The 25,471-nt window shown below is 35.1% G+C and overlaps 3 protein-coding genes across 4 annotated transcripts; 1 reads left to right on the forward strand and 2 right to left on the reverse strand.

Moving 5' to 3' along the window:
- Positions 1–12,296: 12,296 nt before the first annotated feature.
- Positions 12,297–17,511, reverse strand: LOC128873205 (4'-phosphopantetheine phosphatase). The gene is made up of 13 exons (XM_054116591.1): positions 17,216–17,511; positions 16,401–16,680; positions 16,052–16,328; positions 15,650–15,809; positions 15,376–15,566; positions 15,016–15,290; positions 14,725–14,877; positions 14,541–14,628; positions 14,240–14,444; positions 13,993–14,150; positions 13,731–13,900; positions 13,328–13,648; positions 12,297–13,250 (listed from the first exon to the last, which is right to left on the reverse strand). Exons 1-12 carry the CDS (start codon positions 17,328–17,330, stop codon positions 13,339–13,341), a joined length of 2,382 nt encoding a protein of 793 aa, XP_053972566.1. The 5' UTR covers positions 17,331–17,511; the 3' UTR covers positions 12,297–13,250; positions 13,328–13,338.
- Positions 17,512–18,314: 803 nt separating this feature from the next.
- LOC128873206 (alpha-1,2-mannosyltransferase ALG9) lies at positions 18,315–22,522 on the reverse strand. Of its 2 annotated transcripts, XM_054116592.1 has the most exons (12): positions 22,398–22,522; positions 21,940–22,078; positions 21,613–21,818; positions 21,432–21,545; positions 21,236–21,346; positions 20,874–21,156; positions 20,691–20,807; positions 20,402–20,615; positions 20,159–20,300; positions 19,967–20,096; positions 19,758–19,888; positions 18,315–19,673 (listed from the first exon to the last, which is right to left on the reverse strand). In XM_054116592.1, exons 1-12 carry the CDS (start codon positions 22,475–22,477, stop codon positions 19,532–19,534), a joined length of 1,809 nt encoding a protein of 602 aa, XP_053972567.1. In that variant the 5' UTR covers positions 22,478–22,522; the 3' UTR covers positions 18,315–19,531. The 2 variants fall into 2 exon arrangements, with proteins under 2 accessions (XP_053972567.1, XP_053972569.1); XM_054116594.1 differs by lacking the exon at positions 18,315–19,673 and having other exon boundaries at positions 19,769–19,908.
- LOC128873208 (cilia- and flagella-associated protein 300-like) lies at positions 22,092–24,926 on the forward strand. The gene is made up of 7 exons (XM_054116596.1): positions 22,092–22,189; positions 22,690–22,804; positions 22,996–23,077; positions 23,177–23,246; positions 23,309–23,481; positions 23,551–23,723; positions 23,798–24,926. The coding sequence occupies exons 2-7, from the start codon at positions 22,710–22,712 to the stop codon at positions 23,994–23,996; spliced, it is 792 nt and encodes a 263-aa protein (XP_053972571.1). The 5' UTR covers positions 22,092–22,189; positions 22,690–22,709; the 3' UTR covers positions 23,997–24,926.
- Positions 24,927–25,471: the final 545 nt, after the last annotated feature.

Consider the following 25,471-nt stretch of genomic DNA (forward strand, 5'->3'; position numbering starts at 1 on the left):
TCCTTTCAACGAGGATGGTTGATTGTAGGTGGACAAACAGCTCGTAGCTGACGGTTACCGCGTTGAAACACACGCTCTTCTTCTCTTTTCGCTCGCCACGAGCGGCTGGCTTCCTGGCTGGCTCGCCTGTTGTTAACGTTCCTCGCCATACCCAGAATAAATAGTCTTACCAAGGCAAAGTCCGCTATAGCCATCGCAGCTCAAAGGTTTGCTAGCTTGGCACGTTTGCCCGTTCCATGGACGAAATGGAAGAAAATGCAGAGCCCTGGTGTCCTGATCTTGACATAGTTCTCTGTTTCCACGAGGAATTTCGCATCAATTGTGAACTGGAAGGTGTCACTCTTGATTGGTCCAATAATTTTTAAAAATAAGATCAAAACTTTTAATTACAACAATATTAGTATTTTATTATTCCAGTATACCCCATTTGCAAAAGTTAACGGAACGAAATAGGCCTATGGCGCGTACCACCTCACCTGGTATTTTATTATCCGACTTCGAAAAGGAGGAGGTTACTCAATTCGACGTGCATATTTTTTTTAATTTTTCTTTTATACTCCGACAGTGATCGAGGGTTCAGCGAAGGTCTTCTTTCGTTCCACTAAATTCCCTTCGTCATTACAGCCTCTTACAAGATGAGTATTCTCTGAACCGCATACAGCAGCTTAATTTCAGTTCCTTACTTCCGTTCCGCTCATTAATTTGTGTCTTTTACCCCCTGAAAAACCCTCGTGTTCAAAGAAGAATAGTTCTCGCGCGGTCTTCAATTGTGCCACGAAAAATTACTCCGCGAAGCAAGATCGTCCGTCACCCGTGGCGTGAGAAATGAAAAATTAGAAATGAGAAGTGAAAAGCGAGAAGCGCAAAGACCATCACGATCCGTCACATCGCGCCCCTATCAGACCGGAAGGCTCAACGTTGCAGAACTCGGGTTAAAGTTAGCGCGAAGGTGAATTTAATTTAACCGTGTGACTCCTCTTTCGCTGATTAACCATGTAACCGCAGCCTAACTTCCAAAGAGATCGTTCCAAGAAGTTCGTCGGACTCGTCGCTACCCGTTCCGTCCCCGAGCTGCTTTTTGATCAACAGTTTGGCCGTAATAGACCCGCCAAGTAGGTTTCCGAGAAATTCTCCCTTCAATTTTAACATATCCACTCGAGGGCACGTTCGCCGACGGCTGCCAACGCGATAACGCGAGAAAATAACGTTACTACGCTTGGAGCTCGATCGATGGAAACGACTTTCGCGCCAGAGGGCCAAGAAAAAGCTGCTGGAAGGGCTGGTTGGCTCCCAGAGGGAGAACAGGTGAACCGACCTTCCCAATATCGAGTAGTCGTGGTTTTTGTTCACAGTGAGCGGCCAGCTTCCTGCTCAGAGTAATGGATATTTAAGTCGCGGATGAAACGAGGGCCTGTGCGATGACGAAGAAGATCCGTGGCAAACGTGAAATGTGCCTTTTTACGAATGCTATTGTCGAGAGGATTCTTTTGCCTCGCAGTCAAGTTTCATTCACCGGGCCATCTAAAGAACTTGAGTGTTACGGGCCAAAATATATGAGAAAAGTCGATTTTTTTGGGGTAAAATAAAACACGAAAATTTGTTCTGTCGCCATGCAAAAATAGAAACTGTCAAGTTACGTGCAGTTCCTTATTGTTTACGTATAAGCCGCACTTTTACGAAGAAAACAAGGTATTGGAAACAGACAAGGTATTCAACGACTAAAGGACCGTAATGGCGGATGGGTAGTTGAACAGTTCCCGTGGAGGTTCTATTTTGTCCGTTAGCTGCCTATTCACCGTCCCCGACGATATTTTTTCTATTCTTGAAAAGTGCACGCTCATCCGACCGAAGGTTGGCATTTCCAGGCTTTCCTCGTCTCTGGCCGCTTTATATTTAGTTTCCCGCGACTCCGGGGCTGCGGGTTTTTCGTTTCCCGCGTATTTCTCTCGGCTGTGTTTCTGGCCTCGTTAGCAGACACGCGCCAGATAATGAATTTCGCTCCGCGATGCTTCGAATTCCGCGCGAAACTCTTTCGGATCCTCCGCAGCGAATTCTCATCAGAGATGATTGCGTTTTGGGACAAAACGAGCCGGTTCCCATGGCCGAGATTAACTGGAATGGACTAAGCGATTCCCCTGTCCGTCGTCCACTATTATGACTCGCGCTGGGTAACTGATATGCTGGATAACAGGAACATATATCCTGATTTAGCGATAGTTATCCAGAGAATCTCGATAATAGAATAGAATGTTCTCGCATCTTGAAAAATGGATGATATTTGGAATTGTTGAGAGAGAAAAATACGAGACGGATTAAATCGAAACTTTTTTTTGCTAATTAGCATGCTCGTGAAGTTGTTACTATGTAGAAGTTTTTCGTTTAATTTACTTTAATAGTTCACGAGTTCGTTTATTTACTTGTATTGGGTACTCGGCAGTAGAGGTTCGAAACTAAATTGTGATTCTAGAATTCATCATCTATAGATTCATCTTATTTTTTCATGTAGAATCATTCATAAACTTTCAAAGAGCAATATTCTTGTCTTGACAGAAGCAACTGACGTTCTACTTTGGGGACTGTAGCGCCTGATGGCAACTCTAGCAACTTCAGGACAAAATATCACAATACGTACCAATCACTCTACCCAACCAAGAATACTCCACCTTAAAATAACAAGCAAATTTTCTAAGCAAATGACACTTCCTCGTTTCATTGTTAACGAGTGTTCCACGAAATCAACGCTATCCTGCTTCTCGTTAATTAAACGTGCCCTTGAACAAGAACGTCACGAATCTCGGGACGCACGAATACGAAAGAAGGACTCCTCGGTGACATAATAGGCTGAGTCAGCAAATTAAGACCAATTAGGCCATGCGTGGAGCGACGCACGTTTCGTTTCGTGGATTGCAACCGGCTGAATTAGGCGCGACGACGGTTCAGGTGATTACGGGAGATCTCATTACTTCTCTCGAGAACGAATGCGAAGATTGTAATGAGCTTTAAGGAACAGTGTCCTCAATTAGGAGGCTGAAGTTGCGAGAGACAGTCGCGAGGACAGCGCTTCTGGAAGACTAATATCTTTTCTGTTGCAATTGAATCCGCTCCTAGGGATGTCCCGTCCTGTTGTCCTACTTCTCGTCTCGCTGCATTGTTTCTCCGTTTATCCGCAGAAGTGGACGACCATTTTTCAAGCTGACACTCGCAGAGGAAAATCTGCGACACGGCTCGCTTCTAGATATCGCGAATTTACAGAGTCTACGGAGTTTATTCGACATGTTTCGTTCTTTTTATTTGACGTTTGTGTAACAAGGTGAAGCTTAGGTGCTGGTAAGCTTCTTTAAATGCAGACTCGAATTTATTTATGTTCCTCTTGTGTTGCAAACTCTGAGTAGATCCTCTGTTTCTTGTTGAGACGAAGGTTCTTGAGAAAATGCAATTACGAGTGGTTTCTTTTATAAATAGCAATTCAAGATGGAAGGAAACTTAGTGACGAGAGAAGGTAATCACTTAATTAAAATTTGTTAAACTAACGTAATTCAAACATCCTATATTAAACATCTTCTCCTTTTAATTTACCAAAGTGTCGAAAACGTTGCACAGATCTAAGCCGTAAATATCGAATAGTTAGCGTGAGCGCAATTCGCGATTAATTCCTCGCCAGAGTAGAATAATTCATCCAGCGCGCTAATCCATCGTGAAACGATTCTTCTCTCGTTTCGAAAGAAGGATTAATGACGGGACTTCACTCGGACGTGATTATCAGAAGCACAATGTTTCGATTAAAACCTTCCACTGTGAATGTTTCATCGCGAAACGCGGTCGAACGATCCATTTCCAGTTGGCACAAGGCAATATTTCAAAGCGTGCGTTGAGAAAGGGCCGCGAATTATTTATCAGCAAATTGCAACAGTACGTACACACCCACGCTTGATAAATCGACACTCGTGCGATTACTCTGATAAGATCCAACGGTGGTCTCCCGCGAGTACGTTTACGCCGATTTTTCACGATGCCTAATCGTCGCCTTTCTGTCTCGTTGCAGTGTGCATGTATGTAACCCTATTTAAACCTTCATTGCCCCCGCACCCCCAGTCTAATAAATCACGAGGAAATTACCATTCATTCTGTACGAACCGTAGTCGCTGAAAAATAATTTTTAAACCATGGAGGTCTTTCGAGGTCATTTGAAACTGTTGAAAATTAAATGTCTCTAGTTCAAAATTAACATAATTTTATTCTTACAGACTCTGACGAACGGAAACAACAAATAGGATCGCCAATAAATTGTTCTTGACAGACATTATTCTTTTTTTTTTTCGTAAAATAAATGTCCCACTGGATTAAATTGCATTCCTTTATTTCATTTAGCGAGAAATAAGTGGCGCTCGGACAGCATATCTTCTTAAGGAATTCCAAGGACTGAATAGAAAGAGAGAATCTTACAAGTCCAAGACGAAAGTTACCAGGAACTTTAAAACGTAAAAGGACCTTCCAGTGCTCCCTCCACTATTCCCATCGAAAGATCAAATTTTCCGGATCCAGATTGGTCGACGATGAAGTTTGCCAATCGAATTTTCCACAGGTTCGAACGAAGTTCGTAAACAGCAGTCGCTAATTGGCCAATAACGAACGGGAGATAAAATATCGGTCCGTGGCGGTAATTTTCCTCCGGCCATTAAACTATTACGGGCATTTCGAAATTTCCTCCGAAACTCGGACGTGCTCACTGCTCTGACGCAATTACCGCACGACCGCCCTCCCGATAATGAATAATTAATCATCGATGCTGAACCGGTACAAGAAGGCAGGAAAAACTTTACGTCAACCTTTATTCCGATCGCTGCGAATTCGTTAAGTAAATAAAAAGAGTTGTACAGTTGTTATTATGTTTTCTGGCGATGGACAGATCTTGGTATCTTATCATCATCCATGATTTGTCATAGAATGTTCTTCGTGAAGAATAAATTGTTTTTCTATCGATAATTTAGGGCAGTCTGTCGGTAAAAATCGGTATTGTAGATTCCTAAATGGCAGAAGAATTTATTACCAGCAGAGCAACCCTCTTTATCGACCAAATATTCTACGTTACCTAGTCTTATCGATCTTTACTTAGTCTTATCGATCAGTATCTTATTATCATACGAGATTTAGCAGAGAATGTCCTTTGTGAAGAATAAATTGTTCCTCTATCGATAATGTAGTGCATTTTATCGTTAATGTAGAGTCTTAATTGATCGAAGAATGTATTATCAGCATAGAATATTCTACATTACCGAGTTTTATCGACAGAATAGTCTGTCACATCCTCTCATACAGGATACTGCTTCCAGCAAACGCCATAACTCTTCCAACCGAATAAAATACAGCTCTGAGATATGAATCATTTACAAGCAGATAAATCATCTTTAAATCTGTAATTTAAAAGTTTCTGGCATCGATCGAGCCCGAGCCAATGGAAAGAGGCTGAGCGAGACGTAACAAAGGATGGAAATCACTTCCAGGGCTCAACGAAATTATTTATCTGGCTCGTGGCCGGATGACGGGCATTGATAAATAGGTCCTCGCACGAAATGCTTCAGGGAAATGCCCGGAACGAGGAAGAACGATTAAACAAGATCCCCTGGACGACCAACGGAAAAAATTGTCGCTCTCAACAACTACCAAGAGGAAGATAGAAGCCCTCCCACGAGAAGAGTCCCTCTTTTCATCCCACTTCTTTTTCGCCAAGTGAAATAAAATTACTTAATCCACTGCTGCCTCGCGACTGCCCAAATTCGCAAATATAAATTGACCGAAAGTTGTCAATTTCAAGCAAAATCTACAGCTACGTATTTTATTAACTCGGTTTCGAATATTCTCACATTTTCCCTTTTCGATTGAGGGTTCAGTGGTTTCGTGTACTCGCAAAACTCGCGTAATCCTGGCCACCAAATCTGATTAGAAGTAATTAACCTATGCAACTTCTGAACTAAGCTCCTCGATGCTGGTCCACAATGCGGGCGAACGTTGGCCATGGCGCATAATCTTCTGAAAATGTAGAGCAGTGTTAATTACCTATTCGCAGGATCGTGTGGCTGTTGTTCGTTGATTATTCCACTTGTCGGAAATAAGGCGAAATGTGGAGGAATCGGTTATTTAATTACGTCGATGCGTTCGTCGAAACAAATTTCACGATTATTTTAACGAGATTGTATTAATTTTCCAGGGGAACGCGACTGGGTGAGGAGCTACGCTATAATAAACCGCGGTAATAAAGAATTCTCACGTTACGTGCTGCGGTTTAAACGCTTCTCGTCGACGTGTTAATTCGCATCGGATTCTGGGTAATTTCTCGTTCGAGGCAGAAACGGTAGCAGGGTCTTTCCTTAACTGCTTCGAAATGTTCCGAAAATTAAATGAAAGGAGATGGTTAATCAAATCATTGCTTGGCAGGGGGGATAAGTTGTCAAATTTTTTTAATAATAGTGATTTGTTGAGTAATTATTGCTTATAATTATGGATTCAAATTTGCTCTACATTTGTGTGTTATTTGTTAGAAGCTCGTGAGCTCTTCGCATAGAGGGATTATTCTCCAAACAGTTGTTAACAGAGGTTCGTAATATATATTCGGTAAAAGTTCGCGAGCTCTTTTTGCCGAATCAAATTTCCAAAAATCGCAAACAAGGAATGTGGAAAGCGTCTCGGCAGACGAACGAGATTTCGAAGCAGGAAAGCATAATTGAGATCGAGGAAAGGCGTCGTCGATGAGAAGGAGGCCCGAGGCAGAATATCATCGCCTCGTCAGGCTTGTCGGCGACTGGCAAGGGAGCAGAGAACGCGAGAAACATCAGCAGAAGCGGCATCAACAAGTTCCAGGGAAAGTTTCGAGGAGCGTGCGGCAATAGTGGTCCAGCAACTCACGAGATCTTTCCTATTGGGTTGTGCCACGATTATTTGCTGCTAATCATGTAAAAAATACACACACACACACATATATATATAGACTCTTGGAGTTTGTGTAAGTATAGAGAAAGCTCGAAGTCGACGAGGCATGTTACGAGACAAACTAATATTGTTATATGAAAAAAATACTTGGAGACTAAACAGTTATTTTAAACAGAAAAATCGGGGGATTTCTATATAAAGGAATTTCCTGAAAACGTAAAATCAATACGATACGAGATTCGCGAAAATGAGAGGTAATCAGATTATCGGTTCGACAGGAATACCGAAACTGCTCGTTTATCATTCGTTTCGCTTTTATTGTTCTATCGTCGTCGATAGCTCTCCGGCGGGGAATTAAAACTTCGCACCACTGCCAAGAACGGGGTAATTCCTGGTCGTTTTAACGACATCGTTAATCCTGTGGGTGGGAATGCAAAGAAAACCAGCGGCGAGCGTAAATCTTCGGGCGAGATGCAATCGCAATAAACTACTCCATTCGGTGGCGCGTTAAGTGGTCTTCTTGCCTTGGGCCTTCTAAAAACCTGGCGTTTTTTTCCCATTACCTGAAAGTATAGACTGTGCGAAATATGTAAAATTATATGCAAGGTTATATACAAGATATTAAGAAGATTTCCCCACCACTCTAATAAAAAATGTAGATCCGAAAATCGTGGGTTCGAATCTCCGTGCCTTATTTTTCGTAGAGACTCCTACAATATATTAATTCTCTGAAAATATACAAATTACAATTTAATTTCAGTTAGCGACTTCGAAGTATCAATCCAGGTCTGAGACTAAAGGTAGGTTCTGAAATAGTAAGGTAACTAAAATTCTAAAACCTCGTTAAGTAATCCACAAAACTACGCGTGAAATTTATAGAAAGCCCGACCTATACTATTCCCACATACAATTATCAAATATGACCGATTTTTCGAAGCGCGAAAGTCTAAAGACCCTAATTAAGGGTGTATTTTTGCCGCGTATAAAAGCTCACTTTTTCGGATTAATTCGACCTAATTTCGCGAAAATTCATTACTTTTCGCGAGAACAAACTTGGGGATCCGCACAGATGATAATGTGCAACGTAAGTTTACAAACGTGAAAGGTGGTCTTCCTTTTCTGCTGCTTTCCGGTTCGTTGTGTCCACAAATGTTCGCTCCTTTAATATTTAAAGCACGAAATAAGGGAAACTTTTATAAACATTTTGTTTGGATTAGAGAATTAAAAAAAATAGAGCCTATTTTTGTCACTTAGCTTCCTGTTCATTCTAAACCGCCCTCTCAACTCTGGGTGCTAAATATTAAACCATAGTCTGCATTTCTTTATGCTTCTACTATGTATTCCTTATATTATTCGATAACAACTCGTCACTGAAAAATATCCAGAGGTTCCACATCAATTCAAATATTTCCTCCTTTTTGAATAATAAAATAAATAATTTCGGGAAACTTCATGCTTCCACATCGCAATCCAAACAGACCTCCAACGACAGATACGAAGAGAAAAAACAAGGGTCGAATTGCGCTCTGCGACATGGTTACTCTCCTGAAAGCATAATGCTGTTCGCCAGAGGGGGCGAATCACACCTCTTCGTACAGAAAACAACTCGAGAATATGATCAAATGGCGCCCATTTCTCGTTGTTTAATTAACCCATCTGATCGTGCAGAAGAATGAAAAATATCTCATTTTCTTTAAATTTCTGTTTCATTGAAATTTATACATTAACAATGCAAATGAATTAAAAAGCAACTTTGCTTCAAGGATGCCTTACGTAGAAGTCTACGCATACGGACAATTCAATGAATTCGACGATATAAAAAGCAGAGGGTGATATTAAAGTCGGCGAACAGAATACTTCGTTTCCGGTTGATGAAATTATTTTAAAACTCGCTACAGAGCATAATGGGATTTCCTCTCGTTGGGAAATCTTTAAAGCGCGAATCTATCTTGATACGCCGTGCAATCGCAATAAACAGCAACCCTTCGAGCGAAATTAAATCTCCAGCTGCACTCGTAAACCGTCCATCAACGCGTGTACAAACTTTCTTGCTAACTGCTTTATAAAAGTTGATTTTTTGCTGGGATTATGCTGCATCCTACTTTGTGGAAACTTGTATGTACGGTTCAGGTCAGGCGAGCTTATGGAGATTTTGAATTTAGTATCGTGAGGAATACACGCATCCATGTATACGTACAGAAATTACTATGAAAGGTGTACTATTTGAAAAATATCAATATTTTTGGGATAATTCACGTGTAAGAAACAATTTACGAAACAATTCAGTGAATCCTTCATTTTCTATCCAAATTGAAATACTTTCTTCTTCCATCCCCTATATTTTATTGACCACTATACCGAATCATGTCCAAAGCTCTTCAAGACCTGAATACATTGCAACAAAGATTCCCCTGTCTGCACAAAAATTATGAACTATATTTTTCAATTAATATAAAGAGACATACAAAATCCACGAAATTCTTCGTGTTTCCTTCGTTAAACCTGGAATCTGCCAGGTGGTCACGTTTCGAATCGCTCCGGGGTTCATTTGTCGTTCGAGCACGCTCAATGGAATTATCAAGATGGACGCAGCGACGCTCTGATGGATGAACGACCGCAAGTACGCGACCGATAAATCTGCGAAACGGCGGGGAAATGATGAATCGTCGTCCCGTTTTACCGTCGCCGCTTCAATTACGTTAATTTCGTAATTAGAGCACGCGCCCGTTCGCGCTGGCTTATCTACGGTAGGGGACGATGGGGGGTTGGTTTTTTAATCGACGGTCACGGGGGAGAGAAATCCGTGACACGTCACGGCCGCCAGACACCGTCACGATATCCGGTGCGAACGAGGGTCGATGGAATTTTGCCAAATCGAAACGGAGATCTACGTTCACCGAATTTTTCAAGCGGAAGAGACCAAAGAAACCCTTTGTCTCCTGAAGAGACTTTAGCAAAACCAACAAGGGCGGCTCAGGTTTGGGATGGATTCTATTTGGAATGAAATCGGGATTGAAGGAGGTGACCAGTATTGATACGATCCAAATGAGTTACTGTATCATGTATATATTATTATTGATAGTTTGTGTATCTTTGCATTTGTGCACATTCTCGTACATTTAGTAAGCGAATTATTAAAATTGTCTGTCCTTCTTATCTGTCTTGTATCTTGTATATAATATAATTATTACTAATAAGGTAGGAAGATGAAATAGGAGATCTAACTAAAATATCTTTTTCCATGTACAATTATGTTTACGTATAATATAATTATTCCACGAACTCCGCTAACTCTCAGGAATTAAAAATCCAGGTTCACTTGTGACTCTCAATAAAACCGAATTAAAAATTGCTTGAATAGTCTTTGTCCCAACCTACCCAACTACATTCTTAAAATTAAACCACCGATGCACCACCGGAGATCGCCCCACTGTTATTCCATTGTCAACAGCGACGACAGCGAACAAAAAACGCGAACAAAAAGATCCTCTATCGCGATATTCAAAGCTTTTGAACAATAGCGACCATATTCGCCGTATCGTCCAGAATCCTCCCACGTATCCCTCACGGAAGTTTCACGCAAATTTTCAAGAAGCGAAACTCGCGAACGCTTTATTTATTCGGGTCGATTCCGCTTCATCCCCGAGTTCCAAATCCTCCGAGTTTCCTTGATTTCCTTACCCTTGGCGAACTCGTGGAAAGTTGAGATGAAACGGTCCTAACAATAACGTATTCCTCCTCGATACACTTCCCACCCATTGTATCGAAACCCCGCGTTAAGGTTGCGAATGCGACTCATAAAGGAGCGATAATCCTCGAAGACTGGGAGCGGAATGCTGCCGTGAAATGCATTCAGAACGCGTTTATGCGCAAGCTATGGGTAGAAATTGGTGTTTGCTGGGGGTAAGAATAAGGATAATGCTTCGAAAATGGTCAAGAATCGCTGAGAAACTGTAGTATGGCGAATAGAAAGAAACTCTGTCTTTAGAATACATGAAGGCATACGTCTGAGTATTCAAATATATTGCAAACTCAGTTTCTCTGAATCTCCATAAAAAAGCTCTTTCATTAGAGTCTCATGAAGACATACTTCTGAGTATCCAGAACCATTGCAAACCCATGTTTCCTGAATCTCGAAGAGAACCCCTTTCGTTACAAGTACCACGAAGCCATATAATTATCAGCATAAATGAGTTCAAAATGGGTTGATAACGTCTCTACTTTCCACTCCTATCACTCCTATTCCATTCAAGTTTCGTTTACTCTACTTCCCCATAACGCTTCTTTCCCCTTTCCCTATAATTTTCCTCTCACTTTTGCTTCTTCTATCGGTATAATATACATCTCGACCACGTACATTGTCAGACGTTCGAAAGGATTTAGTTGGCCACCCGCAACGAAAGTCATAACGCGGAGTACATCGTCTCGAACTGTCAGACACTCGGAGAGCCTTCTTCCTGTCAGGTATAATCCTCTTTCGAGGATTCCTCCGCGATTGCGGATTGCGCCGACGGTGCCAGACCTCCGCAACTCCGCGTGTCGAAATTGCACGCGGGTCTCGAAGTTCCGCTGTCGGTGTCGGAGCTCGATAGAGCTTAGGATGTGATGGGTGGCTCAGGATCGAACGCTCTCTTCGGCTTTGCCACGTTGCAGACAGAGATTGGAGGGGTTCCCGAAGGGAGTGACGAGTTTTCAAATGTGTTACGTTGTCCCTTTATTCTTTCAACGTCTGACTAGGTATGGGATTTATTCACCTTATTCGGATAAATAGGTACGAGTGTAGAAGTGCATAAATTGTCTATGAAAAGTTAACAAGTTAATGAAAATATCGAGTTCTAGCGAGTATTCGTAATGCCGTTAACGTAGTAGCCTCCAAAAATGCTTAATCATTATTTAAAAACAATTGAAATCGTTACAATACAATAAAATACGTAAAATTACAATTAAAGCAGTCCATAGGTAAGATAAATTAAATACTAGTTTCCGCAACAATACTAAAGATCAGCTTGTTTTAACAATCACAGCTCTGGAACTTCCAGAAATGATCATTTAGAAAGGGATTCTGAATACTAAAAAAACTAAACGTATGTTGGACCAAATTTATTACTAAAAAATACATTTGCGTTTTATTTACACAATTGCGTTTCATTGTACACTCGTAAAAGATCAACGTTTTAAATAGGTACATAATATAGCAAAACTTAGTAATGTTCACATAGCGCATTTTTGATTGACTGACAAATACGAGTGAAACACTGTATTTCGATAAGCACTTAGTTTATTAATTGTTATTTAAATTTGTTAAAGTAAATTTTCTTGTGACTTACAAATTTAAAAGGAACCGTATCACTTAATGATCAAATACCCTGAAATGACGTTTAAAAAAGTTGATGTTTTATTTACACATTACCAAACAAGTCATATATCATATACAAGTGCATATAGATATAGAGTATTAACAAATCGTAATGTCTTTGTTTTAGACACCGTCGCGAGCTTTAACATAGCAATTTATTGCATAGTCTCAACAAAATATTTCGCTTTATTAGTGCTATGCAATTTCTATTTTACATTTTGCCAATTTACCACTTATTTGTTTCCTCTTTTCTTAAAATTTGTTCTGGGCAATTGATAATATTATAAATAATGCCTTAACAGTCACGACACTTCGCGTCAGATTGTACATGTCTCTGGGGTCATATATCTTTTAAAAAACGTTATCAAGTCAAATAAAAGTTAATACATAGTGTTTACAATTTACAATGCTTTATCTGACACGAAGCAGTGGAAGATCTCTGTACAAAAAGTGTCGAATGGAAAACATCTTTCCTTAAAGTATTTTAAATTTGGTAATTATTTAGATTAACTCGCACCTCACCGAGTTTGATGAACTTGAAATATGTTGTTAAGGAGCTTGGAACACCAAAGAATGAAAAAAATCACTTTTTTTTCAAGCTCGTCAAAATCGGTGAGGTGCGAGTTAATCTAAATAATTACCTTAAATTTTTACATATTATTCTATTACATTCCTTCAAATTTCAATTTACACAAATACGTAACTTTCTCTTTGAACGTTACATTATCACAGAAGATATGCTGTACAGCGTTATAGGATACATGTCTCTGTACCTGTTACAATTGGTCGTAATCACTTTTTTCTTTAATTTACAGGAAAATAATATTTATTGTCTTTGACTAGGTGGTAGTCATTAATTGTTAACGCTTTACGTAACCGCTAAAATTGTCATACTTGAGTAGCAAGTATAGGCTAAGTCACGAAACTTGATTAATTCCATGTTATTAAAACTCCAACATACTGATTTGCACTGCAAATGTAAAAATATCTTAAATAAACTTCATTAACTCATCAGAGAACGAAATAAAATCAAATACAGTTACTTACGTCTTTATTATTTAATCTTTGTCTTCGCATGTGCAAACTTCATTTGCTGCCTCGATGCATTCTGATGGACATTCTTCCGTTGTTATTTCAATATCGTAAATTTTCGTTTTCAACGGAGGTCGCTCGTATTTACATATTACAGAATACATATCACCACCTAATCGAAGCGCTAACCATCGATTCTTAATAACTGCCAGCTTTAAACACTCGCAAGTCAACTTTGCATAAAGATTGGTGTGAAGAGTTCTTCCCATTCCCTCGAGCACGATAAGATCAACATTATATTTTACCATCGCAAGGCATAAGTCCAGACTCAATCGGCTGTAAAATTGTAAATGATACGAATCCATTGATACAGATAATGCTTACAATGATTATTCTATTTCTGCTTCATGACTACTACCTTAAGTCAAGGCAGGGACCGGCTTGCGCCGTTTCCATAGCAATCAATCGATTTTCTTTCAGAGCATGTCTAATAACTCTGCATAGTTTTGCTGCATCGCGTAATGTCACGACTAGTTCTGGATATGTTACATCATTCAAAGCTGGCATAGAATTAGCGCACAGTATAACCTAAAGCAATTATTAATTAAATCAATTAACTTGCTCTTTGCATTAACTTTTTGTAATTTAATAATGTTATAATTATCAATGTCATCGCTAACTTTTGTTCCTCGCAGTAATAAATCTCGTGCGAAGGGTAAAATTCCCAGTACTATATCGACTCCACTGTTATCAACAAAAATAGCTGCACACTTATGAGGTGGTCCAGTTTCTAATCTGTATATCCAATCATCTAAGTCATCTTGCAACCAAGGTCTACCTAAGTTTTAAAAAAACACCATCAATATTACAACAAATATTTTGTTTTCACAATTAACGTCATTAAGTATACTAAAATAACGGCAGTACCCGGTATTTTTGATGCAGCTTCAGCGAAACCAAAGTCTGTTGTTTCCATTAAGGTAGCTACGGCTTGGGCACCCCAGTCAAACATATTACCGCTAATGACTCCTAGTATCAACGCATTTATTTTTTCTCGTCCTTCTAATTTGTCGATAACAGCTATACGATCTTTCAAATGTTTTAAAGCTTCTTCATTCTCACTTTTCTTTTGCTGCGTATAGGAACGTAAAAAAAGATTACTATAAAATACGTAAAAAAGTATTTACAATTTAACTGGAGTTAAGTTTCAATTTTCAGAATAACTTACATGTAAATAAGGATCAGGAAAATCGAATTCCTTCATGCAATGCTCAATAGTATCCAATAATACTCTCACAGTAAGTGTCCCATAAGCACTATGGTACAACAGAACTTAACATTACATTGCATAATATAACATTATAATAGATGTTTGTAGAATGTTATACTCTCATCAGGGCTAAAATACTTACAATGGCTGCAGGTGCAGATAATGCAGTCTATTTATGTACTTCTCCTTAAGTTTTGTTGCTCTATCTTTAGCAGTTGGACTATGCGGCTGACTGTGAATAGCTCTTGCAACAAATTTGTCCACTGATTCCTCAAAACACTGAAGCCAATAATCTCTAAACATATTAATTTATGTCATAATAGAAAGAGCAATATTGTTGCGGATATACAGTAAAAAACTGAAAGTTACTTTGAAGCTAGAGGAAAAATAAGGCACCAAACTAAATTTTGAAACAGAAACTGTTATCCTTTACCTAGCTTCTTTATCTTCGGCAAGATCTGTTGTGTCAGGATTGTAAGTTGCAGGATCTTTTAAAAGTGGACAAAATGTCACAGCATTTTCAGCTTGATCAATTTCCAGCTGATCAACTTTAATTCCAAGATCGGTGGGTATTGAATCTTTAAATCCTGAGGAACCTGCATAATTCTCCAACCAACTATGTTTATCTGACTGTTCAGCACCATATAAAAACGCACCGATCGCACCAAGATAGCCCTCATGGCGAAGGAAAAGAGGCTTCACATTACCCTGAATGTAAGAAAATGTATTAAAAAAATAAGTATTTAATAATTCGTACTAAAAATTTTATCGCAAAAGAAGTTCTAAAACTAACGTGAGACCAATAATTGATGGAATATGAAATGGTGTGCATTGAGAGAGGGTGATTACGAAGGAAATAACCACCAAAGTAAACTTTACTCATTTTATGCACAGTTGCATATAGGCTAGCTATTTGTCCAATATCATTACTTATTGTAAGCAGAAGACTTCTTGCAAGATCTGCTTCAGAAAATGTAGGCTGTCCTGAAGCACATTAAACTATGTTACTTTTTGTAAGATTAAAGTTTTTTATATCTAATCACACAATAAATTAATAACTCTTTTACCTTTATTATCAATATAAGACATAGCTTTGCCGAAAGAAGATGCAATAAGCTCTCCAGGTAATCCTTGGGAAGAATAATCACCTCCATAAATATCTTTTACTAACATATCAACATTACGATGATCTCCACGTTCTGCAAGTTGCAGCAATTCATCAAAGTCCTAGCAGGGTATTTTCAAAGATATTTTTTAAATGTGTATATTTGTCTCAGTGATATTATGCAGATGCGAAATTTAATAAATAAAAAGTAACCAACACTACATACATTGTGCACATAAACATCAATGTAGATACATTGAGCTTTATGTTGATAAAATGATTTTGATAAATATTTAATTATGACCACAATGAGACATTAATAATTTATGATTTTTTTTTAATACTAAAGAGATAACATTAATACCTTCCTTTTTGTGAGAAGGGAACCCAATCCCCAAAATGTTCCACCTCCTGTAGCTGTGCCACCAACTCTCTCAAACACATTGTCAGACTCTACTTTCAGAATACTGACACCACTACCAATATTTACTAACATATATGGAAATATATTAGGGCAAGCCTTTTGAAATTTGTATTCAGGATTTCCATGTCTCTCGAATTCAAATGCTTCACATGGTATGTTTTTAAGTAAAAAATTGCAACCTTTTATTAGACATGCTATTTCATCTTCTTTGTCAATTCTAAAATAACATTGTCATTATATTTATCCATGTTAAAGTTTTTACATTAATCCTACACTGTAAACTACTTACGTCAGGCCCAATTTTTCTTGTAATAAAGGAGTATATTTGTGTGCTCCTCCACCAGTTACTTTAATACTTTTACCATGAAACCTTTCAACATTCACTAAATTCTCTTTCACAAAATCTAAACAATTTTCTATGTATCTCGTTTCAAACTTAACAAAATGTAGTCTATTCCCTTCATATACTTTGTATGCTCGTTCTCCACTATTTCCTAAGCCTTCATCTTCATATAATGCTTTACGATAACTGACTGTGGAATAATAAGCTATTTTTGTCAACGATAAACCTGCAATTAAACAGATAATAAAGAATCTTCACAAACAGAAGTTTTGTTGATTGTATGCATACAAATTTGTCTTGTCATTCATAAATTATAACTTCACAATACTTAGTTTATGAACTAAAAAATTCAAAAAAAATATTGAAATAACCTTTTTCAAAAATTCCGATCACTAGGTCAAAATTCTATTTAAAGGTATTCTCTTCAGTTCTCTAATATAGGTTGATGAAAAAAGTTTGAAAAAAAGTATCGAATTTTAAAATAGCAAGGAGAAAAACAGAATTGCAAATAGCTTACGAATGTACCAAGATAGAACTGTAGAATTTTGTTTATCAAAACCGAAATGCGTTAAATCGATGTTTTACCATATGCAGATTTTTGTACAATGGACTGTCGGTGTTTGACGAGTACAAGTAGTATGCTTTCCTTATTTTGCAAGCTTGGAACTGACCTCGTAGGAGGAATTAGATTGTCCTGACTTTGAACATTAGATCAGAAAGATCCATGGTTCTGGCGTGCTGGTATGAAACGAAATACGTACCAATATCAATTGCAAATTTCTGGGCATTTTTCAAATTTGCGAACACCTCAACCGCGGCCGGTAATTTTATGGAATGAGTGTGAGTCTGTCCCTTGTCGTATTCAGCCGTTTCCATCTTACATGGACTGTATCTATGTAGATACTGTGCCACGGATTGTGTTTTGAAGATTTCACGTCAGATGGTATAAGGACTACATTACGATAAACGAGAATTTTATCATTAATCAAACATTTTGCCGTTGACACCGCGTACATACATCGACACAAATTCCCTCGTCTCTAAGACGCACATGGACGCGTGTAATTCAAGCACTGTTTACCTAAAACTTTGGGCGTGTTGATTTAAAAATGGCTATTTAATCAAGTAAATGAAAGCGCCGTTTCGTAACCACGGCGCTAAAAATTTGATTGTTGCGAACTAAAACGATCGAGATCGTTTTACAGAGATGGGCTGAATATGTATCTAGATCAACATTTCAAAAACGAATAAAAAACGAAATTATATATCTGGTTGAGCAAATACATGTTACGATTAAATTGTGTGATTGAAACACTGAAAACAGTGTTTTTGTTTATCTATTATTTGAATAAAAATTGCCTATCTGCTCGAGTACTTGATAACGATTATCTCGAACGATTTTTTCGGAAGTTTAAGGATGTGTCAAAAGAATTCTTTAAACAAATTATCATCCTTCGATGAATTCGTTAATATCATTTTATGAACATGTCTCGAAACAAAATCTGTATTGTTTTTAATATCCTTAAGCTTTCAAGGTTAGTCACTTCTAAGAATTATCACGATTTTATCACGAAAAAACAAAGGTTGTATCTATTGCTAACAGTTCAATGAGTGTTATGTTGCGTTCTGTATAATGCACTCGTTCACAAAACATTAATTTGACGATTATGATTCAGAATGCTGATTTAACAAAATAAAGCAAAAAAGAAAAGCAGGGAACTGAATGCTACCAATCTGAATGAAATACAGTTTGATACTTTTTTCATCACATTTATTTATTGAAAAGAATATGACATTATGTTATAATAAATGTTATACATATAAATGCATATATCAATTTTACAAATCAATGTTTATGTTATGCTGTATATGTATGCAAAAGTATCTAGATGAAAATTTTGAATAACGCATAAAAGATAAACAAGCGTGTATTCGTTACTCATTTAATAAAAATTGAAATTTGAATTATAAAATTAAATTTCATAGTAAATAATTAAACAATTGTTGAAATGACTGTTGAGTCTTTTTATCCGTCATTCATTATTTAATAATTATGAAAGCAGTATAAAATACTATAAATTGTTATATTTACTTATTACTATATGCTGTAGCAATTAGATGCACACATTTAATAGAACATATACTCTTTGACAACAGTTATTCACGCTATCATAAATAAATATGAACTATACTTCTGAAAATCAGAAGGTCTCGATACAATTGAAGACAATTATAGTAACTTCTATCTGGACATTTCTAAAAGATCATACAATAATTTATAGTGTATTTACAATTAAAATCAATTATATTTACATTCTTTTAAATATCTTACTCATACTTTTACTAATATATATACAAAAATTTGTTGATTATAAAATATGTACTTAATTATATGCAAAAGCATATGTGAATTTAATAATAAAACAAATAACAAATATTATGTACCTAGTGAGAAAATTACATTTTAGTTATTCTGTTCTTATCATTACGTGGACTAGTATCATTTATGCCCTAAAAAAGGATTATTCTAAAGGACAAGTATAAGGATATTTGGTCACTTATTGGTATTCGTTTTTATACACGATGATAAAAGCTCCACCAATGTTAGAAAGTAATTAAGCCATTACACATACTTCCAACATGTAACGTTTAGTATGTACGTACATAACATTTAGACAAATAACATTTATATATTAAATTTATTATAATTTATGAGCACTTCTCATATCCACCAGTATTCCAATGATGCAAACTAATTGCCGTATGTATGACATAAAATCATTTCTACTTTGGAATATATTTTATATGCATCATATTATATAAATGTATATATGTTCCATACACTAATAATTATTTGTTGGAATGAATCCTGGTCTATTCAAAAATTTGATACAAAAACTTTTCGCCACAATAGTAGTACTTATGCATTATGCTTAATTTGGAATGCATTTTCAATTACAACACATTTTAACTTAATATATCAAATATTTAGACATTTCAAATTGCTCCAGTTTTTGGTATAATTTCCCTGATAGAGACCCTGTTTATTAAAATTATAGACATACCAGAATCTCCATTTAAGAAGACTTTGTGTTCTTTTCTTTTGATAAAACGGAAATAGATTTAAATTTACTATTTTGTAATAAATTGTAGGAGCCATATGTACAAAATTGCCGCGATGCAAAAGGTATGAAAAATGCTCTAAAGTACTGATGTGATCTAAAAAATAAATGATAAGTAATTAAAATATTTTTTCTGAAATAATATTACACATTAGTGGACTTTATATTTTAATATACTCACCTAGTAGAATCTAAAAATTTAGATGATTTTATTATCGTAAAATTATCAGTTAATCGAGAATAATTTGGTTCTAAAGCTGTTTCAGTTCCTATGTCCAAGTCTAATACAAAATGGCATTTATCTAAACTAATCTGCTTAAAACAAGCAATTACTATTAATTATATTGAGTATTTTAACGTTTTACAAATCTATTGTAAGTAATAACTTACATAACGTGTTGGTTCTTCTCTGTTCATATCATTAAAATGGGGTTGAATTATACTAGTTGCGTTTTCGTGATCTAAAAAAGCTTGTGGTAATTGCCCCTTAAAATCTGACCTCAAGTACTGAAGTTTCCAACTGAAAATAATACCATTTTATTATTAATGATCCCTTTAAGACTTATTTATCTTGCTACTTACTTATTTGCTGGGAAGAAGAAGCTACTTGGAAATCGGTGCCATTCTTTACCGATACAAAAATTGATATTCATATCCTTGGATATTTCACCTTCTAATTCAAGTTTATTAGTTTCTATCATTATTTCCATTGGGGCATAATAACCTAAAGTGACAATACAAAATTTAATTTCAAATTAATTAAATTAATCGAAATTTATTAATCTTTGAAAAGGATATATATATATTGAATGATGCTCTTCATACCTTTATATATCGCCAATGATCTTGATATACCAAGAAGACCACATATTAAGATCGTCATGATCGTAATATGAATAGTATACTGTAAATAATGATAAGCGATATGCAGGGGACTAAGTTTTGTTCTAATAAAGAAGTACAATTTTTGAATGACATCCACAGCTATTGCTCCAGCCAAACAAATCATTGGATAGACGGGAAATAGAAATCGTTCTTCCTACAAACAAAATTTTGTTAGGTATATATATATTTCACATCAATTTTAATATATAAGCACTTCTATTCAATTCACCTTATGAGGTTGAAAGAAAAAGACCAAAAACCAGAGGTACAATGGCGCCAGAGAGTACCAATAAGACAAACACAATCGATCCCTCGGTCGCGATGGAACAATTAGCCACACTAAAAACTATAAGACTCATTGAAATATTAAAAATAGCGAAGTTCTGAACATTATAGATCCCATGTATATTACCAATCCGAATGGAGCCCAAAGTGCACCAATAAAAATGAAATTGAAGTTCAAAAATCCATTGTAAATATAATAACTGAGAGGTTCGGTTCCATAAATATTTGGTCCATGATTAGTAAAAACATTGTACATTACAATGTTTAATGGTGCTATTACCAATTTTCCATAGTACATTGAATCAATCCATACCATTGGTATCAAAATAACAACACCAGATATAATTACCCATTTTATAAATTTACTCCACTCATGCTTCTGTATTAACATTTCCATTGCAATTGGTAACCTGTAGGGTACAAGGAAAAATTTGTAGTACTTATATTGTAATATATATATTCTTTGATCTATACGTGTATTAATATTACCCAAGCAGTGCAGCAAATGGCCATCCTAATAGAGCCGATATGGCAGTGGCAAAAATAGCTAATTCATATTGACGTCCATACCAAGCACCTGTAGCAATAGTACTTAAATACCTATATAATGAATATACATAAAATTAATTTAAATAATCATTGCATCACTATTTCTTTTAGCAGTATTGGTTTTATATATACATACATTGAGAAAGAAGATGGTAAAAATGCAGCACTAGCAATGTACATGCCAGAACTGAAAATTAGGAATACTAATGTCAATCTGCCTATATGAATTCCAAATTCTCTACATACATTTCTGAAATAATAAAATTCAGATAATGCTACTGTCAATTTTTTCTACTAATCATAGTATTAATACATACTTATAAAAGTATGCTTCGGATAATGCACATCCCAGAGATAGAAGGCATCTTACAAAATAGAAGACTAAAACAGGATTTGGTTCTAACAAATAATGGTAGAGTTTTGCTGGTACCATATGAATTAACAAATACATATAGGACCTTAAAGCATACTGTGGACTATATTCCCATGTTTGTTGGCCGTTTCCATAAAGTAAATAGTGACTCTAAAAAAGAAGATACCAGATCAAATAAAATACCATTTATGACTTTTGATATAAATATGTAATTTCTAAATTATTCAATTAGTTCTAATGTTAAGACATTGGAATTAAAGGTAGTTCTTACTGGTTCCCAATAATTATATGTTTCATCGCAATCTGTTATATGACTCCATGTAGCTGAGCAAAATCTAGCTGATAAAAGCAATTTAAATGCTGTATCCACGCTAGGATAAATGAGACCAACATCGGACGATTCTTCTGGTCTGAAACATATATCTTTAACTTTCTTTTTGATTTATCTCATATTTATCTTGAATTTTTACTTTTATGTACAGTTATCCTATGTATGAGAATTTGTCAGAAAAATATTAAATGTACGAATCAAGTGAAAGTTATCAAGTGTACATGTGTATGCAATAAAATGTTTGAAATATTTTAAAAACGTTAATAAATAAATACGATAAGTTGACAGAACAGGTTAACCGGCAAACAATATGTTTCAGTTTGTTAGAAATGTTGCAATAAAAAAACATTGTAATTGCTTCTTATTAATGAAGAAACTTAGAATGTAATTATCTCTACTTTGAGAATCTTCTGCCATTGAGTTTTTTCAATTCTTTCTTTGAAATAAAAAGTTGACGTTGACGTTGGTTCGGCGCCATGATCTTCCAAGAAGCTTTTGAAGCTGTTTGAAGTTCATGCCTTTATCAATGCAGGAATCAATACAATTTACCACATATATAATATATACAAGATTGTATAGTTATTTTATTGACAATAAAAACAAATACTATATTTATAAATACATAGTTGTAATTTCTTTACATATATACGTACATATACAACATATATTTACTATTTTCCGTTTCCATAGGAATAATTAATTATTTAACAATGGAGATCGAACCCAAATATACATTTGTGCCTCTTGCACAGAAGAATTATGTTGGAATTTATAAAAAAACAACACAAGAATTACTATCTAAATGGTAATAATAACATAACTCTCTTGAATTTATAATTTAATTTAATATTTTATACTATACAAAGCGTTTCACACTTTTTATTTAGTTTATTATAGCAAAAATCGCTTTTTTTGGATTATACATACATGTATTTACACTTATATACAGTTTAAATATTAATGACTGTAATAGCAAACTATTTTCCGATTTTACAGGGGAATAAATGGAAATTTTGTTATTCAACATTTTTCATTCAATGAACCTTTTCAGCAGTATTACAAGTATCACTTAGCAGAAGTTAGTGAATTATTACACGTTTAATGACAAATATAATTAAAACTCAATATTTTATATAACTATTTAATCATATAATGTCTATATTTTAATTATTCTTAGGCATTCTTTAAAGACAGCTCTGTTGCAAAAGAATTGTTAACTAAACAAGGAAAATGTTGGGCAAAGCAAGGTGGTGAATATGTTTTTTATAATATAACATTACTTATTATTAATTTCTTTTATAATTGATAGGTATAATGGCGACATGCATAGAAGTAAAACCTGTACCCTGTTCCATTTTAAGTATGAATTTTTTTGATAAAATAAAGGATCCTAAAAATGGAATTGTACACAAGTCTGGGGCTATTTGTAAAAGATACGATATGGAAGTTAATGGTTTTCTAGTTTCTGATAATCTTAGAGGAGTATGGATTTTTATTCAGTATATTTAATCTCATAACATTACAGATTTATTCATACTTTTATGTCTGTAGATGTTATTAGACAATGAATGCCCAGAATATAATTTGTATCTAAAAGATGAACGGAATGAATTCATATTTTATATTTTTCAAATGCTTGTTCTTGGAGGAGCAATATGTCAATATGAAGATAGTTTAGATCCATACTTAAATATTACCAAAGCTATTTATAAAGATTTAATAAGGTTGTACAATACTTTTGTAACCAATAATTTATATTTTATAAAAAAATCATATACTTAATGCCTAATTATTTTAGAGTACAAAGACAAAAAGATTCAAATTTATTAATTAGTACATTAGTTCTGCAAGTAATAGCAAAAGACAGTAGAGGCCAAGAATATTTTCCGCATGATCCATCTCATATACAAAATGTTGGGTTCCTATTAGTGGATGGAACTACTCGAGAAATTACAACATTTCTTCACCAATTTGGGGAGTACTGTCTTTCTCAGTAAGTGTAAGGAAATTTTAAAAAATATCCACTAAAAGTATAATCTTTCAGTAAAATGGATTTATATAAACACTGCAATAGCTCAATTATGAATTAATTATACTATATTGTGCATTATTTACATTATATACTATTGAAAATATTACACTTATAATTAACAACTTCAAATGTAATTAGAAGAAAACATATTTAACACACTATTAAGACCTGCGAAATTCGTTTATCTCAAAATTGAAACATGTGTATAATCGTATGTGCGGTACGTAAGATTTAATAATTAAGTAACGAAAATATAATTGCTATATTTCTGTACAAAGTTTGTAGAAACTATAAAATAATACATAAAAAAAATATATATCTTGCTTATTTAATTCGTAAAAATACTTTGACATAGTATGGTAATTGGCACTGACATAAATAATGAATATAAATAAAAGAATAAAATAAGAGATACGTTATATGTCATTCTACCTGTATACCATTTTACACTTCACAGATCGAACATCGAACGCAATATCACTTTATATCATAATTAGAATATTATAACCAAAAGTATGTCATATTTGATAATTGATGTACTTTGCTTGTAATTTATAGATAACTTTCATCATATTATAAGTGAGACTATCATTGCTTACAAATACCACTTATTCTTCTGTACATTATACTGTACAGATGTTTAAATATAAAATTTATTATATAATACATTGCCTCTTTCATTCTGATATTTGAATGAATTAACACAGAAAAAAATTATATTTCCATTATTAACAGAAATTTGATTGTTTGGTCTATATAAATCTAAATAAAAACTACTAGACTGTTGCTTAAATTCTTATAAAGACTAAAACAGTGATAATCACAGCACCTGCTTTATCAAATTTTTGGCAGGTAATTTATGTATTAACTGGAGTAATCTCTAAGACAAATTAAATATTTCCTATTTCATCCTTACAATAACAATATTTTCTTAAATGGTACAAAGAATTTTCCACGCATCTTGCTTGAGATCCATACATGTTAATTCTACTGACATCTGAAATCTAAAATCCAAGAGATTGTTATAATTATCACATGTAATCTTATAAATATTTATATTGACAGTGTACCACATTAATCAAACATTTTTGATAATAAACTTACTTTGGTTGAGTATGTGCTCTTCTTTATGTCATAAGTAATGCTTACTTCAAATAGTCCATCACCTGGTTCTGTTTTTACTTTTAATTGATAAGTTTCACTGGTCATTTGTGTTTTTGCACTAAAGTCTCCAATGAATCCATCTTGATCTCCAGATTTTTGGAATTCCAACAAACCTATGATTCAATGAACTTTTATTAGTATTAAAAAGCCTCGAGGTATATGCAAAATAAAGAAACCGAAATTGTTCATGATACCTTTATTAGGTATAAGTTTAGAAGCCCATAATATTTCTTTTAATCGTAATTGCTCACATATGTCACGATGTTCTTCAGTATA

Source organism: Hylaeus volcanicus, chromosome 3 (assembly GCF_026283585.1).
Source record: "Hylaeus volcanicus isolate JK05 chromosome 3, UHH_iyHylVolc1.0_haploid, whole genome shotgun sequence".
Lineage (NCBI taxonomy): Eukaryota > Metazoa > Arthropoda > Insecta > Hymenoptera > Colletidae > Hylaeus > Hylaeus volcanicus.

Bases quoted from the DNA above. Each gene is read 5' to 3' on its own strand.
- LOC128873205 (XM_054116591.1), bottom strand. From the start codon at position 17,330: ATGGAAACGGCTGAATACGACAAGGGACAGACTCACACTCATTCCATA. The intron at 16,329-16,400 runs GTAAGTAGTTTA...ATGTTATTTTAG, and splicing joins CAAGAAAAATTGGGCCTGAC to AATTGACAAAGAAGATGAAA. The intron at 13,901-13,992 runs GTTAGCGATGAC...TAATTGCTTTAG, and splicing joins TATTACTGCGAGGAACAAAA to GTTATACTGTGCGCTAATTC.
- LOC128873206 (XM_054116592.1), bottom strand. From the start codon at position 22,477: ATGGCGCCGAACCAACGTCAACGTCAACTTTTTATTTCAAAGAAAGAA. The intron at 20,808-20,873 runs GTAATATACATG...TGAGTCTTATAG, and splicing joins TTTGGGCTCCATTCGGATTG to TTTTTAGTGTGGCTAATTGT. The intron at 20,616-20,690 runs GTGAATTGAATA...TTTTGTTTGTAG, and splicing joins TTTTCTTTCAACCTCATAAG to GAAGAACGATTTCTATTTCC.
- LOC128873208 (XM_054116596.1), top strand. From the start codon at position 22,710: ATGGAGATCGAACCCAAATATACATTTGTGCCTCTTGCACAGAAGAAT. The intron at 23,078-23,176 runs GTTAGTGAATTA...AATTATTCTTAG, and splicing joins ACAAGTATCACTTAGCAGAA to GCATTCTTTAAAGACAGCTC. The intron at 23,247-23,308 runs GTGGTGAATATG...TATAATTGATAG, and splicing joins AAAATGTTGGGCAAAGCAAG to GTATAATGGCGACATGCATA.